At 46.4% G+C, this 20,969-nt stretch overlaps 1 protein-coding gene across 1 annotated transcript in view; it reads right to left on the bottom strand.

Annotated features, from left to right (window-relative positions):
• Nucleotides 1-20,969, bottom strand: part of PEMT (phosphatidylethanolamine N-methyltransferase) — a 96,122-nt gene that overhangs the window by 70,894 nt on the left and 4,259 nt on the right. Inside the window, exon 2 of the mRNA XM_032762796.2 lies at nt 18,662-18,769. Coding sequence (XP_032618687.1) covers nt 18,662-18,769 — 108 coding nt within the window. The remainder of the gene's footprint in view (nt 1-18,661; nt 18,770-20,969) is intronic.

Raw genomic sequence — 20,969 nt, 5'->3', positions numbered from 1 at the left:
TGCTTGCTAGCATATATATACCTGCCCCTGGAAATTTCCACTACATTCATCTGACAAAGTGGGTATTCACCCACGAAAGCTCATGATCCAAAATGTCTGTTAGTCTATAAGGTGCCACTGGATTCTCTGCTGCTTTTACAGATTCAGATTAATACGGCTACCCCTCTGATACTTGACACCAACATATATTCAGCGCTATACAAAATCATAGATCTTCATTAAATGTAATGACTCCCCTGGTTCAATCATTTTTTGGGACTGAATCTGGGACCTCTGGATCGAAAAGGGTTAATTTCTATGGCTTGGGCTAAAGGATAAAGACTATTAATTTAGAGGCAAGAGCACCACTCATTAATCTCTATACACGGCCTAACCACTAGAGAGGGACAAAGAACTGTACTGTGTTAGCGCACTTCGCACAGGTCTCTAGAAATGAGACCTCAGCGAGAGGAATGGTCTTCTTGATGAGTGTGCTGCAGACATGAATTTCAGCCTGGCCCTGCACCCAAGCACAAGCTGAGTAAATCAGGCACAGAGGAGACTAGATGCACTGAAAAGCCCAGAGAATAACTCAGATTTGTGTGTTTTTAAAGCTTATACCATATTATGAAATTTTTGACTCCTTTCTATGGGGTATCAAGGGGAAAACTTGGGACTTTAGGAGGAATCAGAATGTGGCCTGGAGAACCAGGAAAGGAATTTAACACTCCAGAGAGTAACTGAAGGCAGCATGCAGGCAGCTGTCAGAGAAACAGATAAATGGGGCATCCAGACTAACATCACTGGTGGAGTGGAAGGGCCTGCAATGACACAGTAACAGAAACCGCAAGGGCTTTGTGTATCCACACAGCACTAAACTCCTGCCCCAACATGCACTGGACTCTCAGGGAGCAGTCTTGTCTTTGGCTGTTCCGAAGTCCTGGTCAGGACGATAAAAGGGACATACCCAGTGACGAATGGGGTACCTTATCCCCTGTGAGCATATGCGAAGTGTGGCCCCGTGTACAGCAAGTCACAGTTCTGCTGAAGTGGGGGAAAAAACCCACTTGCCATCAAGTCTCCTTGAGGTGGGAAGCTAAAGCAGCATTCGTCTCCTTGGGTGCCCTCCTCAGGAGGCTCTGCAATCAGTAGCTATGGAAGTGCAGTCCTTTGCAGACTACAGCCTTAATCTGCAGCATACTTCTAGCAGGAAGAACAAGGGGAAAATGATGTTTAGAATCCTGTGCACACATTTCAATAGGGCAAAATAATCAGATTAAAAACAAATGCAAAGGGAAACGAATTATTTTATGCCATCATTAGTTTCAGTCTGCAGACTACTCTGCATTGCAAATGAGAGCTCATAACAAGTCCACCCTTATGGACACTTTGTACTTGGCATAAGCTCTCCCAAAGGGTACAAAGGGGGAAAAAAAAACCTCAGAGTACAAAACCAGAGAGAAATCTAATACGCCTTCACAAAGCAGTGAGAGTTAATTTGAAGAGAGTACTTATTGTATTGGCTTCACTCGACTGAGCACAAAATTCAGCTAGAAGGCTTCTGATTCTCTCTATGTACAACCACAGTTCAAAATATCATGTTCCATGTTCCATGGTAACTTATACTTTGGAACATTTCCCATGGATCTTTGAGGACAAGAATGTTTATGATTTTGCTGTCATCTGAAAGGCCAACAATAGATAAGGACAATTTGATCTTTATCTAATACACGGAGTGCAGCATTCTGTTCTTCTGTCCTTGGGGATGAGATGTTCAAACTCCACAACATAACAAGCAGGAGACTAGCTCAGAAAAGGTCCTTTTTTTAACTTCTTTTTCAAAGGGACTGCAGAAATAATTGGACTTGCCTTACTTTTTTCATAATGGTTCATCATAATGGTATCATTACTGGACTCCGAAGGACACAGTGCAATGTGAGAGAGACTGGGGAGTTGAGTTGCTTTTTAGACAACTGCAAAAAAGAATCCAAAGAGCTAAATACATAAGTAGATTGGAAAAGGAGTGACAAGAATAAAGGAACAGGTATATTTTGATCACTGGGATCTTTAAAGCAGACACCAGTTTTAGCCTGCACGCACTTATACGTGCATGCTCAATGCAAGAAATATAACTCAAAAATCAAAAACTATTAGAGTCTTTAATAGAAATAATGATCTTCTTGCATAGGAGTTTATTCTCATTTTATAGCATGGGTGTTTCATGCTAAGCATACATAAATCCCTTACATGAAGTCTAAGAGTGGTATGCAGGAGATGGTCTTTTTCTTCACACATTTTTATCTGATGAGCATGCCTGGCAAATGGATAGGAGAGCTTTACACGTGGAACGATTTGCGCAAGGATTCACCCCATAATTTACTACACTACACAAAACTGATAGAGCACAGTAAGTGGACAAACTCAGGCTGGGCACGTTATAAAGAAATGCTGAGTTGACAAACACTTAGGCAGCTGACTCATTATGCATAGAAAACTATCGTGGCTAGAAGCATCAAACTTGGAGGACAAGATTCAAAGGAGATTCTGCTTTGGGTTATATTGGTATAAAACTGGCATGACAGAGCCCCCACTGAAATCCATAGATTTATGTTAATGTAAATGCAAGAAGAATCTGACCCTCTCACTCAATATTCTCATTTCATGGTCTGTGTACCTCCACACTTATCTCATTGCAGAGTGTGGAACGGTATAGAATGATATTAGTTGTATCCATTATTTCAAATGAAAAGCCACTACATTTCCGTAATGGGTCCGGCAAGGCAACGTCATTAAGCAGAACCTGGAGTTTGAGTATAGTATTAGTCCATTTTTACAGAGGCACCAGAAATAATCAGTATGTCAGAAGTTCACATCAAAGGCTGCCTATGTAGCTAGATCTTGACATACAAGACCATACGTGACATTATTGACACGAACTGTGACTGTATAGATAATTGTTGCAACCAAGATCCTATAGTTGCACAAAATCGTGTACAAAGGAGGTCAAGTAAGGTGTCTACGAAAAGGTTGTAATTCGCTGGTTATGCAGTCTGTATGTGTGCATCATTTTTGTATTTGAAGTTATAAATATTGGCTACGTACTTGTATCTCAATGTGTTTGATTCTAAGTAGCATTAGTGAAGCATTTGGTCAGCTTCTTGAGAAAGAAATCTTCAGATTAAGTGCCCAATCAAGAAACACTTAACTGACAATGGACCTTGGGGGACTCCAATCCACATATGAAAAGCCTCCCTGAGGACATTCAAGGTAGCATGTGAGCAATGGCTGCTCTACCTGTAAAGAACTGAGTCATGCATGAACACAGGGGGAGGGATAGCTCAGTGGTTTGAGCACTGGCCTGCTAAACCCAAGGTTGTGAGTTCAATCCTTGAGCGGACCATCTGGGGGGAACTGAGGTAAAAATCTGGGGATTGGTCCTGCTTTGAGCAGGAGGTTGGAGTAGATGACCTTCTGAGGTCCCTTCCAACCCTATGATTCTATGTGACCCCAAACTTCACCTGGCTGTGATTTTCCACAGTAAGAACAAAGGGGTCCTTCCAAATGGCAAAGAATATAAAAGGCCCTAGAAACCCCTCCATTCTGTCTTCAATCCTGCTTCTTACCTCTGGAGGAACTTTGCTACACTGAAGCTCTAAACAATGGACTGAATGACCCATCCAAGGTGTGGATGTGCTCCAAAGGCTTGATTTGTACCTGCAGTTTATTCCATCAGTGCTACAAGCCTGAATCAAGAACTTTGCCATTGCTGTATATAATTGATTACTTTAACCAAGTTTAGCTCTCATCTATATTTCTTTCTTTTTATGAATAAACCTTTAGATGCTAAAGAACTGGCAACAGTGTGATTTGTGGGTAAGATCTGACTTGTGTCTGGAGCTTGGTCCTTTGGGATCAGGAGAACCTTTTTTCCTTTTGCTGGGGTATTGGTTTTCATAACTATTCATCCCTATAAGGAGTGGTGCTGGTGGTAATACAAGAGAACTGGAGTATCTCAGAGTTGCTTGTGGGACTTCTGGTTAGCCAGTGGGGTAAAACCGAAGTTCTCTGTTTGGCTGGTTTGCCTTGGGCTGTGACTACCCTGCTCTATGCAATTCGTCCTGAATTGATACTCTTTTATGTCGCACCGAAGGCCATGTGTTACACCATAACAACTTCAAAAGACAAGCTATTTAGGAGGAAATGAACCCACTAAGAAGTCAACTTCTTGTGAAACCAAGTATTCCCAACCAGCTCTGGGCATGAAAGCCTTTAGTGGCAGACCCTGAGTTGTTCTGGGCCCTTGGGTCAGTGAATATGAAAGAATCACCAAATACATCATTATTCTGGAGTACATTACTATTTACCAAGTCAGCAATTCATGGTACAAGCCCTTGCTTGCTAATGATTAGGAATTCCTAGATCCTTCAATGAGATCACAGCTTCGATGCCAGTGTCCAAGCTTCCTGTCTATGCTGCTGTCGCTTACTGCAGCATGTGCAATTTGCTCACTTTACTTTCTGAGCAATAACATCTCTAGAAATCACTTGAGAAAGTTTTGGAACAATATTAGATCCATTTAGTCTGCCAGCCTGAGAGTTAAATGACTGGATATACAGTCATTCAAAAAACTTTTTTTTTTTATAAAAATACACCTGAAAGGTCACTTACTAGGAACAGCTCACAGTTAAGAGCAAAATCTAATTTGGGGAAGGTACAGTAATCCCATTTTGAATGCAAGTGGCTGTGTTAGCCGCAAAGCAACCTGAACAAGCATTAACCTACTTCTGCCCCCTTTCAGGGCCATCTATTGTAACGGTGACATTCATGATGAAAATGGGAGAGAAATGTAATCTTCCTGTGTGGCATATAGTCTAAGTATGTTGCAATTTTCTCTCCATAATAGTCAGACATTAAGATAGAGCATCTTTATTATCAAAGAAGGTTCTGCACCCAAACCTTCAATCCGAATTCTAGGGCTATTTGAAATCCAAACCCAGAACTGAATTTAAACAGATACAGTGGGAACTGCAGATCTGAAACTAATCACTCCCCTGTCCTCCCCGGTTCTGAATTTTGTAGACTTATTGTCGGCTGCTGAAGACCACATGGTCATGTGTCTTCTAGATGTGGCATTGCCCTGGTAGGCATCAAAACTCCATGGGGTCCTGTTCTCCAAGGAATCTTCAGCCCACCAGAATAACTGGGAAGAAACTCAATTTCCTGCCCCCATAAATAGCTTCCCCAGCATAGATAAGAATGGGGCCATAGGAAGCAAGAGTAAGTAGCAAATGCAGGTAGAACTCTTGAACACAGGGGGTGATCAATGCACAAAACAGGTCAAACCTTAGGTGCATTTATACCCAAATGTAGGCAAAGCCTTTACCCATCTCTTCTGCTTCTCTAGCTTGCTTTGATGTTCCTCCACATATCTCCCAGTTTAAGCTATGAAGGCAAAGAACTTGCCTTCCAACTGGCAATCACATTCTTTTTGGAATGGGCACCTGTGGAAGTCTTCTGGATAGAGCGCTTCTTCCTGCTGTGAACAGAGCTCCTCTCCCAATCATAGCGCCCTTCATTTTAAATGTTAAACCCTATAGGACCAGCTAGCCACCCTATGCCTTCAGCCACTCCAGGCAAGTTCTGCATGTGCAGTGCTCCAGTGGAAGTCAATGGGAGCTGTGTATTCATAGATTGATTATAAAACCAGAAGGGATCATTGTGATCAACTTGCCCTTCTGTATAATACAGGCCATAGGACTTCCCTGAATTAAAACCTGTTACAACAGGATGGAGATAATTCACCAAACAGGCCTTGGTAAGTTCAGGGGCGGCTCTAGCTTTTTTGCTGCCCCAAGCATGGCAGTTAGGCAGCCTTCAGTGGCTTGCCTGTGGGAAGTCCGCCGGTCCCGCGGCTTCAGCGTACCTGCCGCCAAATTGCCGCCGAATCCACGGGACCAGGGACCTCCCGCAGGCATGCCACCAAAGGCTGCCTGACTGCTGCCCTCGCAGGGACTCGCAGGGCGCCCCTCGTGGCTTGCTGCCCCAGGCAGGCGCTTGGAGCACTGGTCCCTGGAGTTGCCGCTGGGTAAGTTGGTCCAATGGTGAATTTCTCTCACTGCTAAAAAGCTGCACCTGATTTCCTGTCTGAATTTGTCTAACTTCAACTCCCAGCCACTGGAGCTGGTTATACCTGGCTCTGCTAAACTGAAGAGACAATTAACAAAATTTCCGTTCCCCAGGCAGGTGCTAAGAGATCGTGACCTTCCCCTTCTCTTGGATAACCTAAAATCGATTGAGTCTTTCACTACAAGGCATCTTTTCCGACCCTTTAATGTATGTGCATCAAAGATAGAATTCACCTCACAGTTGCTGGGGAAGGTGACCAAAGCAAAGAGCACAGATTAGTTCAAGGGACGCATACATTTGCTTCTGAAAAAGGGCAGGGAAAGACCAGGAAAGCGGCACTAAAGGATCATTTGAAGAGCAACACTTGGGCCAGAGGAACTTTCCTGTTCCTAAAAACACTTCTGTACTTTTATGGCACAGAGTCAGCACAGTTACGTGGTGGATCTGATCTTAGGCTTCATGACTAGAGGGGAAAAACCCCACCCATCCACATATGGGAGCTGTGCCCCATTCTGGGGAAAGGATGCCACACTTTGGAACTAAGAAAGCTCATATCATACATTTGCTGACTGGGTCTTTAGTATTTTAAATGATCAGTCTTAATTCCTGATACTCACATGCCACAAGGCTGGCGGTGCCTGGTGAGTGAAATTCACAACCCCATAAGCAAAGCAAGATTAATAGGTTGTGGGAGGTGGTGCTACACTGGTTTTGCAGGGAATGGAAAGAGTATCTGGTCCAACCTCTCTCAAGGGATTTCTGCCCCTGCTTGCCAGACCCTTCCCCTCCTTCAGCTCATAGGCCAGAGGTGGGCAAACTTCCGCCCGCAGGACCCTTCTGCCTGGCCCCTGAGCTCCTGGCCTGGGAGGCAAGCCCCCGGCCCCTCCTCTGCTGTTCCCCCTTCCCCACAGCCTCAGCTCACTGCGTCGCCGGCGCAATGCTCTGGGTAGTGGGGCTGCAAGCCCCTGCCAGGCAGCGCAGCTGCTGAGCCACATCCTGACCCAGTGCTCTGTGCTGCGTGATGGCATGGCTGGGTCCAGCCGGGCGGCACAGCTGCCTATCCTGGTGCTCTGGGCAGCGCAGCTATAGTGCCACCAGCCACTAGTGCTCCAGGCAGCGTGGGCTGGATAGAGGGCAGGGGAGTTTGGGGTGGTGGTCAGGGGTGTGAACAGAGGTCGGGGCTGTCAGAGGGTGGGAAATAGGGGGGTTGAATGGGGGCAGGGGTCCCCAGGGGGTAGCCAGGAAGGAGAGGGGAGGTTGGATAGGGCAGCAGGTCCAGGGGTGGTCAGGGGACAGGGAAAGGGTGGGTTGGATGGGGGAGAAGTCCCGAGGTGGGGCATCAGGGGGCAAGAAGCAGGAGGGGTTGGATGGGGGCGAGGGCCAGACTACACCTGGCTGTTTGTGGAGGCACAGCCTCCCCTAACTGGCCCTCCCTACAATTTCAGAAACCTGACACGGCCTCGGGCCAAAAAAGTTTGCCCACCCTTGTCATAGGCAAATCCATGCCCACAAAATACTGGTCAGATCAGAAGCTCGTTCTTAGGAACGAGACATATGACACAACCGACTTTACAAACAAACTTGTTCTGGAAAGGAATGAGGGTTGTATCTTTAATATAGGAGCGGCACCAGGGTTTTTGGCACCCTTGGTGGGGGTCCTTCCACGCTCCCGGTCGGCGGCAATTCAGCAGCGGGTCCCGGAGCAAGTGAAGGACCCGCCACAGAATTGCCGCGGAAGGACCCCCAGCCGCCTAATTACCACCGAGGGCAGCAAAATGCTGCCCCCCCCAAATCCTGGCACCTTAGGTGACCGCCTAGGTTGCCTAAATGGAAGCGCCTTCCCTGCTTTAATCTAAAGACAAGCTGGAGCTGTCAATTTAAAAGCGTTTTCCCAGCCCCTCTCTCTCTGGTACTTACATGGCCCCAATCACTGTAGTATCCGACTGCATGACACTCTCAGAAAGTGACTTGTAACTAGCCTTGAGACAAATGACAGATGTCCAGAAGCCATATAGTCACATACTACAGTGATGGAGGCGATACAAATACAAGAGGGGGGAAAACAAGGGACTAGAGGGAAGAAGCCTCCACCTTTTAACTGGGACAAGGTTCCTAATGGATCCCAGGACCCCGTGCCCAACAGATGCAGTTGTCATCCAAGCTCTCTCATTTACACACAATACAATATGAATGCACTATACTTTTGTCAAGTGTCATCTTAAGCTACTTATTTCATCAGAGAAACAATGGTAAAGGAGAAGGAGACAGAAAGGTAGAGACAAGTATATTTTATTATCTCTTTTGCACTGAGCTCAAGAACTTGGTAACAAATATCCTTCAGGGTTCAACAATGGGGACAAGTTTCAGTACATAGGACTTTTTTCAAAAATAGGGGGGAGGGGGGAAGGAATCTTGTTGCTTCATCACCCCCTGCTGACCAACTTCAGAAATGACACAGGCTGGCTCCAAAACAAGGCCAGTCCATTTCCCCCTGCTACGAAAGGCCTAACTGGGGAAAGGGCAAAATCAGGGAGATGCCTTAAAAATGGCAGGAGTCCCACTAGCTAATGGGAAGCATGAGAAAATGACTATTGGGCAACTGCCTAGTGCTTGTGTTGTCAAAGTAATTCATGCCTTAGCAACAGAAGTTTAAGTAGTAAATGCATCATCATCAGACTCCACACTTACACAGCGTCTGGCACTTGACGCTCTCGATGCACTTTATCATTCAGTGTCATTACCCACCATTTTACAGGTGAAGCACAGAGGGGCTAAGTGGCTGCTGAAGGTCACATAGCAAGTCGATCACACAGACTAGAAACAGAAACCAAGATTCCTGGAATGAAATGCTGGCTCCATTTTGCCACTGATTTTAGCTGCATTCATTTCAATGGGATCAGTCCCGCCTCCCAACTTATTAAGAGCACAATGGGTCAAATTCTGCCTCTTGGTGTAGGTAGGTTCAATTCCATTGACTTCAGTGGACCTGCTGCCTCTCACACCCAGTTTGAATCTGGTACAGTGGTAGGAGTCTGCATTCAAATAGCAAAGGACAGGAATAGAAAAGGCTGACAGGTGGCCAGTATCTCAAACCAATGAGCCCAAGAAGCATTCAGGAGTCTCAGAATTAAGGCACAGAAAATCTACAGTCTGGCTGGAACATGATCACAGAGTGCCTCTGCCCCAGCTCTACAATGGTGTAATCTTGGCAGCTACTTTTGCTGTTTTAGTGCCCCTCCACCTTCTCACTCAAAGCAGTAATGGAGCTGCCAGCCAGACCTGAAGTGCTGCAGGATTGTCAGACTCCAGCGGTTGCTACGGCTGCACAGTGTCTCTGCAAATCAGCACAGGTGGTGCGCATATTAATTTGTCAATCAAAAGCAAACGAAGCGAAAAGAGCCTGAGTTTGGGTCTGCACATTTCTCTTCCAACAAGGAAGCCGCCTGCTTACCAACCAAGCGGGATCGGAGAGTCTAGTACTTCTGCTAAGCAAATGACGGAGCCAGTGACTGGCAGCGCATAAGGCTCACGACAAAATACAAAGTGCCTATGAATCGGAAGATGAAATCTGAAAAGTCAGCAGCATGTGGCAACTGGACGGGAAAGAGTGCTACTTGTACTTCAAACCATCTTCCATCCTGTACCAAAGTCGCTCTTACACAACCTGTCCATTCAAAAATATGCACCATGATTAACAGTCCTGGGGATGATACAGTATGCTGCTCTCTAAATACACTGTAGGGTTGTTGTAAGGACAGGGATGTCTCAAACTATTAGACACCCCTAGAGACCCCAAGGTACAGTGCCCATCTCTTCCCAGGGTACCAATGGAAGTGGACCTCTCAAGCTTGCTTTGTAAATGTTCCTCCACAGGCTTCTCTGTCTAAAACATATAAATGGACAAAGCCAGGACTTTCAGCTGGTGCCGCAGGATTCTAGACCATAAAACGATACACGTTTCCGTTGAAAAATGAAAGGTGTTTCTCCTTCCTTTCATTGTTTCCTTTCTTCTGGGCTTCTAATTATCTTAGCACTTTCTTAAAAATAAAATAAAATAAATAAATAATAGAATCCTGTAGAAGACGTGCAGCATCTTTTGTTAACTGCTTCTAATGGCCCAGATTTTTATGATGGTGGGCTAGACAGGAGGGTGCAGTAGTTAGGGTGCTAATCTGGGACCAGGGCCGGCTCCAGCTTTTTTGCCGCCACAAGCGAAGAAAAAAGAAAACCCTGACTGAGCTGCCACCGAAGTGCCGCCAAAGAGAGGGACTGAAGGACCCGCTGCCGAATTGCCACCACAGACTCAGACGTGCCGCCTCAATAACAGACAGAGTGCTGCCCCTTTCTATTGGCCGCCCCAGGCACCTGCTTCCTTCGCTGGTGCCTGGAGCCAGCCCTGTCTGGGACCTACAAAACCAGGATTCAGCTCACTGCTCTGCCAAACAGCAGACACGTTAATTAGGGCACTCCTACCTTACAGCTGGGAGCATGCTTCCCAAGGCAGGGAGACAGATAGCAGGGAGACAGATAGGCACCAGCGTACTCAAAGAGGAGCAGTGGCAGATGGGGCTAGCTGCCTGAGTACAATCCATGGTTATGTACTCCCTGGTCATGTACATGGGTGGCTAGCATGAGCCGCTGCCCAGGCCACACTGCTATTTTTAGCATGCAGGTCCATCTACCTGTGCTAGGAAACACACTCCCAGCTGCAGTGTAGACGCACTCTCATCGACATGTCCACGATCACTAGAGACACAAGGCTGGTGAGGTAAATGAATTCTGTGTGGCTGGAAAGTTTGTCTCTCTCACCAACAGAAGTTGGTCCAATAAAAGAGATCACCTCGCCCACCTTGTCTCTCTAATATCTGGATACCAACATAGCTATGGCGACATTTGCCCAAGGTCACACAGGAAGTCTGTAGCATGGTCTACACCTAAGACATAGGGCAACCTAGCTACGTTGTTCAGAAGTGAGCAGGAGCATAGTTAAGCCAAGCTAAGGCCTAGTATTAATGCTAGCTTTTGAGGGGATGGCAACAGAAAACCCCCTTCGGTCACTGTTGCGAGTGTCCACACGACAGTAGCCTAGTTGCAGCCATAGCACTTGTAGTGTAGACATAACCTGCGGCAGTACAGAAAACTGGCCTGCAGTGGTTTGAGCACTGGCCTGCTAAACCAGGGTTGGGAGTTCAATCCTTAAAGGGGACCATGTAGGGACCTGGGGCAAAAATCTGTCTGGGGACTGGTCCTGCTTTGAGCAGGGGGTTGGACTAGATGACCTCCTGAGGTCCCTTCCAACCCTGATAGTCTATGATTCTAAATCCCAGCTAGCACCTTGACCACTGAACCATCCCTCCTCTCATACACAAACTGTAAAAATCTGAGCCATTCGAAGTATTTAACAGATGCTGCATGTTTTCTAGAAGATTAACAAAAAACACACACACACCCCCCAAAACACTTAATGCACAGAGGAAGGAAATAACAGAAAAGAGAAACACTTTGCCCCTCTGCCAATTGGTTTTGGACAACGGCCAATGCTTTGTCTCAAGATGACAAGTCTCCCAACTGTGTCATTGAATAGAGTAGGATGAGTTGTGACCCAGATTTTAGTGCTTGTTGTACGTATCAGAGCCGGTGCATAGATGCTGAAACTCTAAATTTAGCTGCTAAAACAGGTGCGCTGGCACAGACAAAGAACGTTACAGTCCTGACAATCGAGATCCTGGGGTGTTTTGTTATGAGTTAGCCAAGATGACAGAGGTCACATACTTGCAACAAGCATTACGCAGCATTGTCTGAACCTTCACTGCCTGCCTAGGTGGAAAGTACCACAAATCCACTATGGTTTGACTAGCCACACAGATAAAAATCACTAGTAACTTTCACTTGGTCCTACCATGAGTTGTAGGAGATGAAGACAGTTATCCCTGCCTGCTTTGAAAGGCTGAGGATGATGATGATTATGCAATTCTCTCCCAACACAAAGAATGACAAAATGTATCAGACCTCGCGCTGCGACACATTGTAAAAACAGATGTCAGCATGGATTTGAGACTCCATCATTGAATTTCCCCCAATAAAGAAATGCTTCAACACTTTATTGGCCCGTAAATGTACCTTTCAGATCCTTATTAGATTTGCCAAACTCTATGTGCCCAAGCACATAATCATAGCTGTACAGCAGCTTTCATAAGAGAATCTCAAAGCACTTTCCTAAAGGTGCATCAACATTATTATCCCTAATTTTACAAAACAGAAGAAGCGGGGATTTTCAAAGTAGCCCAAGGTATTGGAGTTCCAGTGAATTTCAATGGGATCTGGGCATCTAACTTCCTTTGGCCCCTTTGAAAATCCCAGTCTGTGACTTTTGAGAGACTTGCCTAAGGTGGGACTAGAACCCATGGCCACAATTTTCCAAGTTGACTATTGGTTCTGGGTGCCCAACTCAAGATACATTAAAGGGGCCCGATTTTCACAAAACACTGAACAACCACTCCTCTGACAGTAGGGCCCTTCTAAGGTGTCTCAAGTCAGAGACCCAAAATGACTAGTCACTTTAGAAAACCTAGGTCGTATCACCTAATTCTCAGTCCCATGTACTAACCAGTAGATACCATCACTGAGCCCCCCAGTAAAAATGCACAAGGAAGTCAGTTATATGAAGCAGAAGCTCCAATGTGTCCCATATTTCCTTCCCATTCTTCTCTTGGATTGTGACTCAGAATCACAGCACATAACAGCTCATTTCATAATGGTCAGCAGCAGGCGGTAAACCGGAGGAGATGGATGAGGGGGAAAAAAAAAAAAAAAAAAATCACTGCAAGAACATGTCCAAGTTTAGTCCGGAAGCAACATAACTCTGTGGCCACCTGTTGGCCATAGTTGACTTTTAATTGGGATGGCTTTTTAAGTTTTCATCCATCTGGCTACCAGAATAGGGAGAAGCAGCTGTGGACGCTGAAAGGATAGATAATATGGGCCAAATGCATCCTCGGTGCATCTCCTTTGACTTCCAGTGGAGATACACCAGGAGAAGATTTGTCCCTACGAGTTTTATGGATTCTGTGGTAGAGGCATGGGGGGTGGGTGTGGGGGTGTGTCACACACACAGTATTTACACAGACTTAAGCTTACAGGAACAAATGCATCTCAAACACACCTGGTGTTATAACACAAAGAAGATGGCCAGGTGCCATCTGGTTGCTGTCATGAAAGCACACGCAGCTCAAATACAGAAGGAGTAAGTATCAAGACCAAGGATGAAATCCTGTGCCCACTAAAGTCAGTGGGAGTTTTGCCTTTGATTGCAGTGGGGCCAGGATGGCATCCCAAGTCTTTATTCTAACACACTGCAAAGCAAAGATGGAAAACCCAGGTCAACCACGGCAAGAAATTGCACAGGAAGAAAGTCAGTGATACAGGCAAAGTGATTGGTGCACCCAATCGCTAAATCACCTTCTAACCACAGAGTGGGTATTTTACCACACACAAGCGGCCCTTTGGCCAACAGCCCCCATTATTTATGGAGCGCAGACTGCGTACTTGGCACTGTACAGAGAAACAGGCCTTGCACCAAGGATCTTGCAAACTAGTGCAGACACAGACAAAACAATTCAGACACATAGTACATTGGGTCCTGGTACAGAAATCAAAGAGATCCATTACTGACCGGCTTTGCAGCAGTGGCCTTCAGGGAGGAATGAGAAAGAAAGGCAGGTGGTTTGGTGCATGAAGGGGAAACTGGCGGCATTGGAAGAAGACAAAGACAAGTCTGGCAGGGGAGGATACAAAGAAAGGGGGCTGGGAAGGGTCAAGGCAGAGTCAGTATCCAGCTGTTGTCAAACACTTCGATTGGAAGCTTTTTGGGGCAGGGACCCTCTTCTTCTGTATTTTTATAGTGCCAAGCACAACGGGGGCCTGGTGCATTACTAGGGCCCCTGGGTACCACAGCGAGACAAACAAATGGAAATCAGGTCCCATTTCTAAGCCTATTTCTTTTACTCATCTAAGCAGACACAAAGGCAAATCCAGAAGTGGTGCCATTAGTTGCAACTCCACTGAAGCCAATAGCACTGCGCCCACTTATAGCTGGCCTGAACTGAATCCACAGTGCTCCTAAACTTGCCAGGCAAGGCTTTTGAGCACTATCGTCCCAGGCTGGGATTGTCAAAGCAGCCTAAGGGAGTTAGTGGCCCAAGTCAGTAGGAATTGGGTGCCTTAGGCATCCATTGAAAATCTCAGCCTAAGCATTCAGTTATCATGGCAACGACTTCTATAGAAAACCCTCAGGCAGGCCACGTTCCCAGCCAGAATACACTGTGATAAGATACAGGAGCATTAATTACTGGATATTAGCGCCCAGAAATAAGTGAGCACAATATTTAAGCCCATCTCATGGCAACCCTGAGTATGTAGTGCCTGGCAAAGTGAAAGTACATGGATACATGTACAGACTAGGGCACGGGCAGTCAGGCCTAGTGTACGGAACCAGGGCTGGAACCCAGGAAATACAGTCAGAACCCGAGCTAGGGTCAGGTGGATGCCAAGAGTCAAGGCTGTGGTCGGGGTCAGGAGTCATGCGAAAGGTTGAGTCAGAATCAGGGTCAGGAAGAAGTCACACCAAGGGTCAGACAGCCATGCCATGGGTCAAGCCAGAGTCAGGAACTAGAGGGCAGTGCCGGGTCAAGCCAAAGCCAGAGTCAGAGCGGTGCCAAAGATCAAACAGGAGTCAGGGAACAGTACCAGGGTCAAACCAGAGCCAGAGGCCAGTATAGCAGCATATCCAGAGTCCACTCAGACAACTTCCTGTGCCTCTATCTGGTTTAAGTAGTGCATTTGGGCCAGTTGGTGGGGCTGGAGCCTCTGATGAGCCAGAGTTCAGCTTGCCCTCCTCCCTGCTGGTGCCAGAGAGCCGTCAGTTAGTGGTGATGGTCTGGGTACCACTTGGGGACCCTCCAGAGCTGGATTCGAGACCCACAGTCCCTCATGATACATTCCAGAGCAGCATTAGCAGCAAGCCGTGAAGTGTAAATCAGCTGGCCATCTGCAGCAGAGCGGTAGATAGCGACAGCCCCTTTAGATCCCCTGCACCTGAAGAAATACTCAATTCCACAGTAAAAATTATAAACACCTATGTCTGACTCCTTTTTATGGCTCCATCCTCAGCCCTCCCCCTGCTACCAGAAAGACCCTCCACATTTTGCCTGCAGTGCCACCTACTGATGAAGACAAAGTAGTTCAATTGTTAGAACGGATCCAGAAAAAACACTTGAAGTTTCTGCTGGTACATCTCCTCTCTCTTTCCTTTAAGAGCAGACAAGCCGGCGATACAAAACTATGTTAGTTCTTTAGCCATCCCTCAAGGTATTCGCAAACCTTCCAAGAGTCAGAAATCCGAATCATCAGGAATCCTAACCAGCAAACTCAAAAACAAAACAAGAACATGGAGAATTTTTTCCTCCTTTTTTATGAAGTTTTCCCCTAGAATTCATGTTTTCCAAACAGATCAGAGTCTGAGTATTGGGGGAGGGCGGGGCAGGGGCAGGGTTTATGCTAAATAAGGATGCCAATAAGGAATTCATGTGGGATATTCATTTTAGAGGTACAGACACAACTAGACTTTTTAATGAATGACCTGAAAATTAGGGAACTAAACGTGAATAGAACGCCAGTCATTTTGATTTGGATGGCCTTAATTTTTTTTGGATGTCCAATTGAGACACTTTAAGGAGCCCAAATATTCTGAAAATGCGAAGCACCTTCATACTGAAAATCAGGCTCCTTTATGGCAGCTCAAGTTGGGCATCCAAACATCAGGGCACCTAAAATCACTAGTCACTATTAAAACCCTGGGTCAAAATTCCACTTTGAGTCTAATTTCCATAAATGCTTCCCAGACAAACATCCCTCCACTGACTTCAATGAAGCTACAATAATTTGTATTAGCTGGATTCACCTCTAGATGTACCTAGGAGAAAGTAGTCAAGGCACATGGCTTATAGTCAGACATGGATTCTAGTCCCTACTCTGCACAAACTTGCCGTGTGACTTTCTAAAATAGGATATTAATAATACCACCTCCCTATCTGATAAGGGTGTTGTGAAATTAAAATTCATTAATGCCTATTAAGAGCTTTGTGATCCGGGGATGAATGGTGCTTATCACTGCGGGTGCCACTGGGCATAACACAACAGCAGCTACCAATGTTGGTTTCGTGCATTCAGCCATGGCCAGGGTCCGTAAGCATTGAGTTACAGCCTGTGCAAAAAAAAACCAAAAAAAAACGGTTGCTCTTTGCTGGACTTCAGGAGATGACGGAAAGCGTCTTTACTTGGTTTAGTCTTTCATTGATTGTTTTGTTTCCTTAATGCCCCATGACTTGATTGTCAACATATTTTTGGCAGCAGCAGCGGGCGACTTATCTAACAACTCATCCTGGGTGGCTAATGCAGTTTATGTTTTTATATTTGTAACTATTAGTGCCCGGCTGCCACGGTGATAGGTGCTGTATAAAGGACTAAATGTTTATCATTTCCTCTTGCTCACCTCCTGCTATGCGCCTCCCAAGCCCCACTCCTAACTCCCCTCTCCATCCTTCTTCAGCTCATCTTCACACCTTTTGCGTTGTCTTTACACTTGGCACCGCCTCCCACTGCTCAGCAGCACCCAGCCTTCCCTCCCTTCATTCAGATCCCCTCGGAAAACGCTCGGCTGCAAAAGCCTTGATCTTCACCACCTCCCGACTGATCCTCCAGCCGGCGTCTTATACTTACCTCTACTGTACAGTCTGCATTTGAGCCAGGGCCCAATCCTGCAGCCCTTACTAATGTGAGCCATCCCACTGAAGTTAATTCAGGAGTTTTAAGGAATAACAGAACAGGCCTTTGATTTAAGGAACCCACGACAGGGACTGTCTTCTTTGTATGGCGCCAGTGCACAAGAAACAGGGGCAAAAGGACATGCCAGAAACTTCCGGGTTGTAAGGCATTATTGCACATCTGCATCTCAAGGTATTAGAAGTGGTGTTAATCTGTTTCTAAAGAGGGATCATGCCAACTTCCTAAGTAGCCCTTTTCACAGTAATTCAGCAGGAAATGCAGGGTTATTTGATGCAATTGCCAAAAGACCATAGCTGCTGCAAACAGAACAAGGTCCCTGAGCTTCCAAATTCCATGGCATTCAATGACACTAATTTCACTTCATCAAAGGGGCCACATTCTGGTCTCTGCTTTGCAGATATACATATATACCTGGAGTGGCTGTGCCAAAGTCAGGGAGTTATTCTCCAGTTTCACACCAATGTAACAGAGAGACAATCTAGCTCTGGCAGGCTTAGTAGATGAAGCATTTCTGAAGTAACAAGAACAAAATGAAGATAAATGGTTACTGCATTTCCTCCACTGTTTGGTCTCTTGTGGGGAAGAAAGGTACCTTAGCAATGGTCTAAGCAGCCTGCAACAGAAGCAGGTGGGCAGACAGCGAGATGTAGATCCTGCAACCTGTGACAGGGGGTGCAAGGCTGTAGCACAAGTGCAAGCAGCAGCAACACACAGGCAGATGTAAGGATAGCAACCTCCAGACTGAGAGATAGTAAGTTTCAAGCCATTCTCCCTTATTCACAGGGCTCAAAGGGGCAGGTTGTGGGCGAAGGGTAGGTGAGTCAGACACAGCATGAGCTTAAATGTGATCCTTGCTGTGCTAAAACAAGGCATCAAGCTAAGCACTCCCTTTCCTGCGTCTCCCTGATGCTCCAAAGCAGGAGTAATCTGGCAGCAGTGCTCCTTACTGAATCAGGCCCAGGCTGCTCCTGAACTGCAAGGCTGCGCTAGGCAGGCAAGTCTCTGCTTTATTCACCCCTTATTAATCGCATGTTTCTAAGCACAGCTTTCCACACCTGCACTGGGCACAATCAAACTCTCAGGGAGAAAGCACTCAACTTGCATCACAGAGTCCACCCCATCCCATCGCAGCCCTCCCACGTTCCCAGAGCCCTAAACACACCCCCAAGGGAGAAAAAGAAAGTCAAGGGCTGAAAATCCTCCAAGCTTCTACTAAGAAAAAAGAAAAAAAAAGCCGCCAACTGTCAGGTGGAATCATTAGAGACAAAATGACCAGTCGGGAAACCAGGCCAAATGAAGTCACTGACACAGATGGCATCCAAAATGAACAACCTTGGCTTGGGAATGGATAGCACCTAAGTTCCCTCTAAACTGCCCAGCCCCATATCAAAGGCCACACAGGCGCTCAGGGCCACGGCGGGGAGAGGCGCCCGTCCTCCGGTGCTGCTGCAGAGAGTCCTCTCTCCCCGCTGCAGCCCTAGGGCAGCCTATATCCCAAACCCCTCATCCTCGCCCCTCCACCCCAGAGTCTGCATCCCCATCTGGAGTCCTCCCCGCCACCATCCAACTCTCTCCCCAAGCCTGGAGCCCCCTCCCACATTCCGAACCCCTCGCCTCACCCCAGCCACACATGACTCCATATTGGTGCACATTGCAAAATTCATTCTGCACATGCATGGGAAAAGTTTGAGGGAACATTGGATAGCACACTTACCACGTTCCAGAAAAGTGGGTTAAAAGCAATGCAAAGGACAGCAGCAGCAAAGGTGGAATCGGTCAGTTTGACATAGCTGAGCAGCAGTGTCATGGCTGAGGAATCAACCTGTGGGAAAGGAACAAAGTCAGCAGGGGCATCCATCTCGCATTATCACTAGCCAGCTTCTAGATTGCTTCTTTTAGAAGGCTGAATACAGCGTGTTTAGCAAAATGCTCATGGGAAGGGTAAATCAGATTCTTCCAGCAACTGAGTCTACTGCAGTATATTCCTGCCATACAAATGTCTGTAGTCTTAACACTGTGCGTTCTGGTCCCATGAGCTCCCACAAGCTAAGCAGGGTTGGAGTTGGTCAGTACTTGGACTGGAGACCTCCAACGGACATTCAAGGAAACTTATAGTCCAGTAGAAGACAGCTCTGGGCTGGGAGCCACTAAAGGATGCTCTGCTGCTGGAAACACCAATGAAAGAGTTGAAATCATGAAGAATCCATGGCTTGATTTACTTATTTTGGTAAAAGGGGCCCATTATCGCCAGCAGCCTGCTGAAATGTGGACTCAGATGTCACATTCTAGATTCCCTCCCAAGTGTCAGCTGGATATAATATTCCTCTTCACTTCCTGTCCTAAACTGTGGCAAAGCATAACTGTGCCAAGTGTAACCCCAGAACTGGCTTCAGTGGCACTGGTGGACAAATCCTTTTGCTGCCCCCGAGGGACGTTGGGAAGGTATGCAAAGTGCTTTGTGATGTTAGGATGCTAGGTACTAAAGACGGACAGCATGTGACTAACTAATACCAAGTCCCCTGCCCCGACTGGATTACTGAGTGCTTCTGAGAATCAGGCCACAAGCAATCAGGCCAGACAAGCAGAAGCTGCAAGCGCTCAGAGACAAGAGCATCAACCAATTCCATCCTGTAGATTTCTCAGCTTGACTCAGATACAACTAAATGTGTTTAAGGGGGAGGGATGGTATTTGGGTAGGCACCACAAGTGTGTGTAGTGGGGGAAATCCAAATATGTTTCGGAGGCAAATAAAAGGGGATGGTATTTCATAGAGCCTCAGCTCACTACCAGAGAGGAAAGGTGGCCTTGTGGTTAAAGCTGGACTGAGACTCCAGAGATTTGGATTCAGTTCCCAGTTCTGCCACAGGCTTCCTATGTGACCTGGTAGTCACTACCCAAAGTCCAACCCTCAGGTTTTCCTTCTGTGAAGTGGGAATTATACCTACCTGCCTCCCCGGGTGTCTGGAGGATAAATTCATTCACGTTTGCGAGTAGAGCGGATCATTATCTTTTGAGCAAGACTTTTTGTATTATTATTAAAAAAGGGGGGGGGAATGGGGAGGCCTTTTTTGAAAGAGAAAATTGTCTATATTTTCGGTAAAAAACTCTTCCCACTTTTATTCTCCAACTCCGATTTTTTTTTTTTAAATTGAAAAGGGTTCAATTTGGGGGTTAGCAAAACCAAAACATTCTGCAAACCACTTTGAATGGCAGTTCAGGACAAAAAAAACCTGAGAAATGGGTCCGTTTCAAACAGTTCTAAAGCTAAAATCACTTCAAGCTGTCGAAGGTTTTCACTTTTTGAACCGCTCTGTTGGTGAGGCACTCAGACACCATGGTGAAGGAGGGGGCCACATGACAGCTAGATCAGAGCTCCAACCGGAGTCTGATTCTCAGAGCCAACATTTCAGACTCTACTGTGCAAGCAATACCAATATTTAAACGAGAGCAATGACTGAAAGAGGCCTCTTCCCTGAAGGGTAAGCAGTGCATCAAGCATGAAATAGCTTCATCTCGCACACACAGAGAAAGGAGCTCACTCACACTTCTGACCTCCTCATGGGTCCTCTGAATTATCTGGAATTGCAGTACCATCTGTGAAGAGTTGGGCCATTAGATCAGATGCAATTTATTTACAGCTCAACCCCTGTTTTTGCAAGGCAAAAGCAACACAGAGAACTGAATTCTCTCAAGCCTCAGGAATCCATTCCCGCATTGTGCTCTTTTAGCCACCTTTCTGCGCTTTTCACTTTCAAGCTAGAATTACACAAGCTATTTCACAGGGCGTCTTTCAGATGCTGTACAATCATGGACAAATGGGGAATTACTAAATCCAGGGGGAGGCCGCAAGGGTTCACTAACACAGAGTGTTTCTGAAAATGACCAGTGCTTGGAAGGAGCTATAGTAGGATGACCAGACAGCAAGTGTGAAAAATCAGCACGGGGTGGTGGTGGGGGGGGGGGGAAACAGGGGCCTTTATAAAACAAAGCCCAAAATTTCAGGACTGTCCCTACAAAATCAG

This window comes from Chelonoidis abingdonii, chromosome 9, assembly GCF_003597395.2.
Source record: "Chelonoidis abingdonii isolate Lonesome George chromosome 9, CheloAbing_2.0, whole genome shotgun sequence".
NCBI lineage: Eukaryota > Metazoa > Chordata > Testudines > Testudinidae > Chelonoidis > Chelonoidis abingdonii.
The sequence above is the reverse complement of the archived record's forward strand: the minus strand, read 5'-3'. Positions and strand labels throughout refer to the sequence as shown.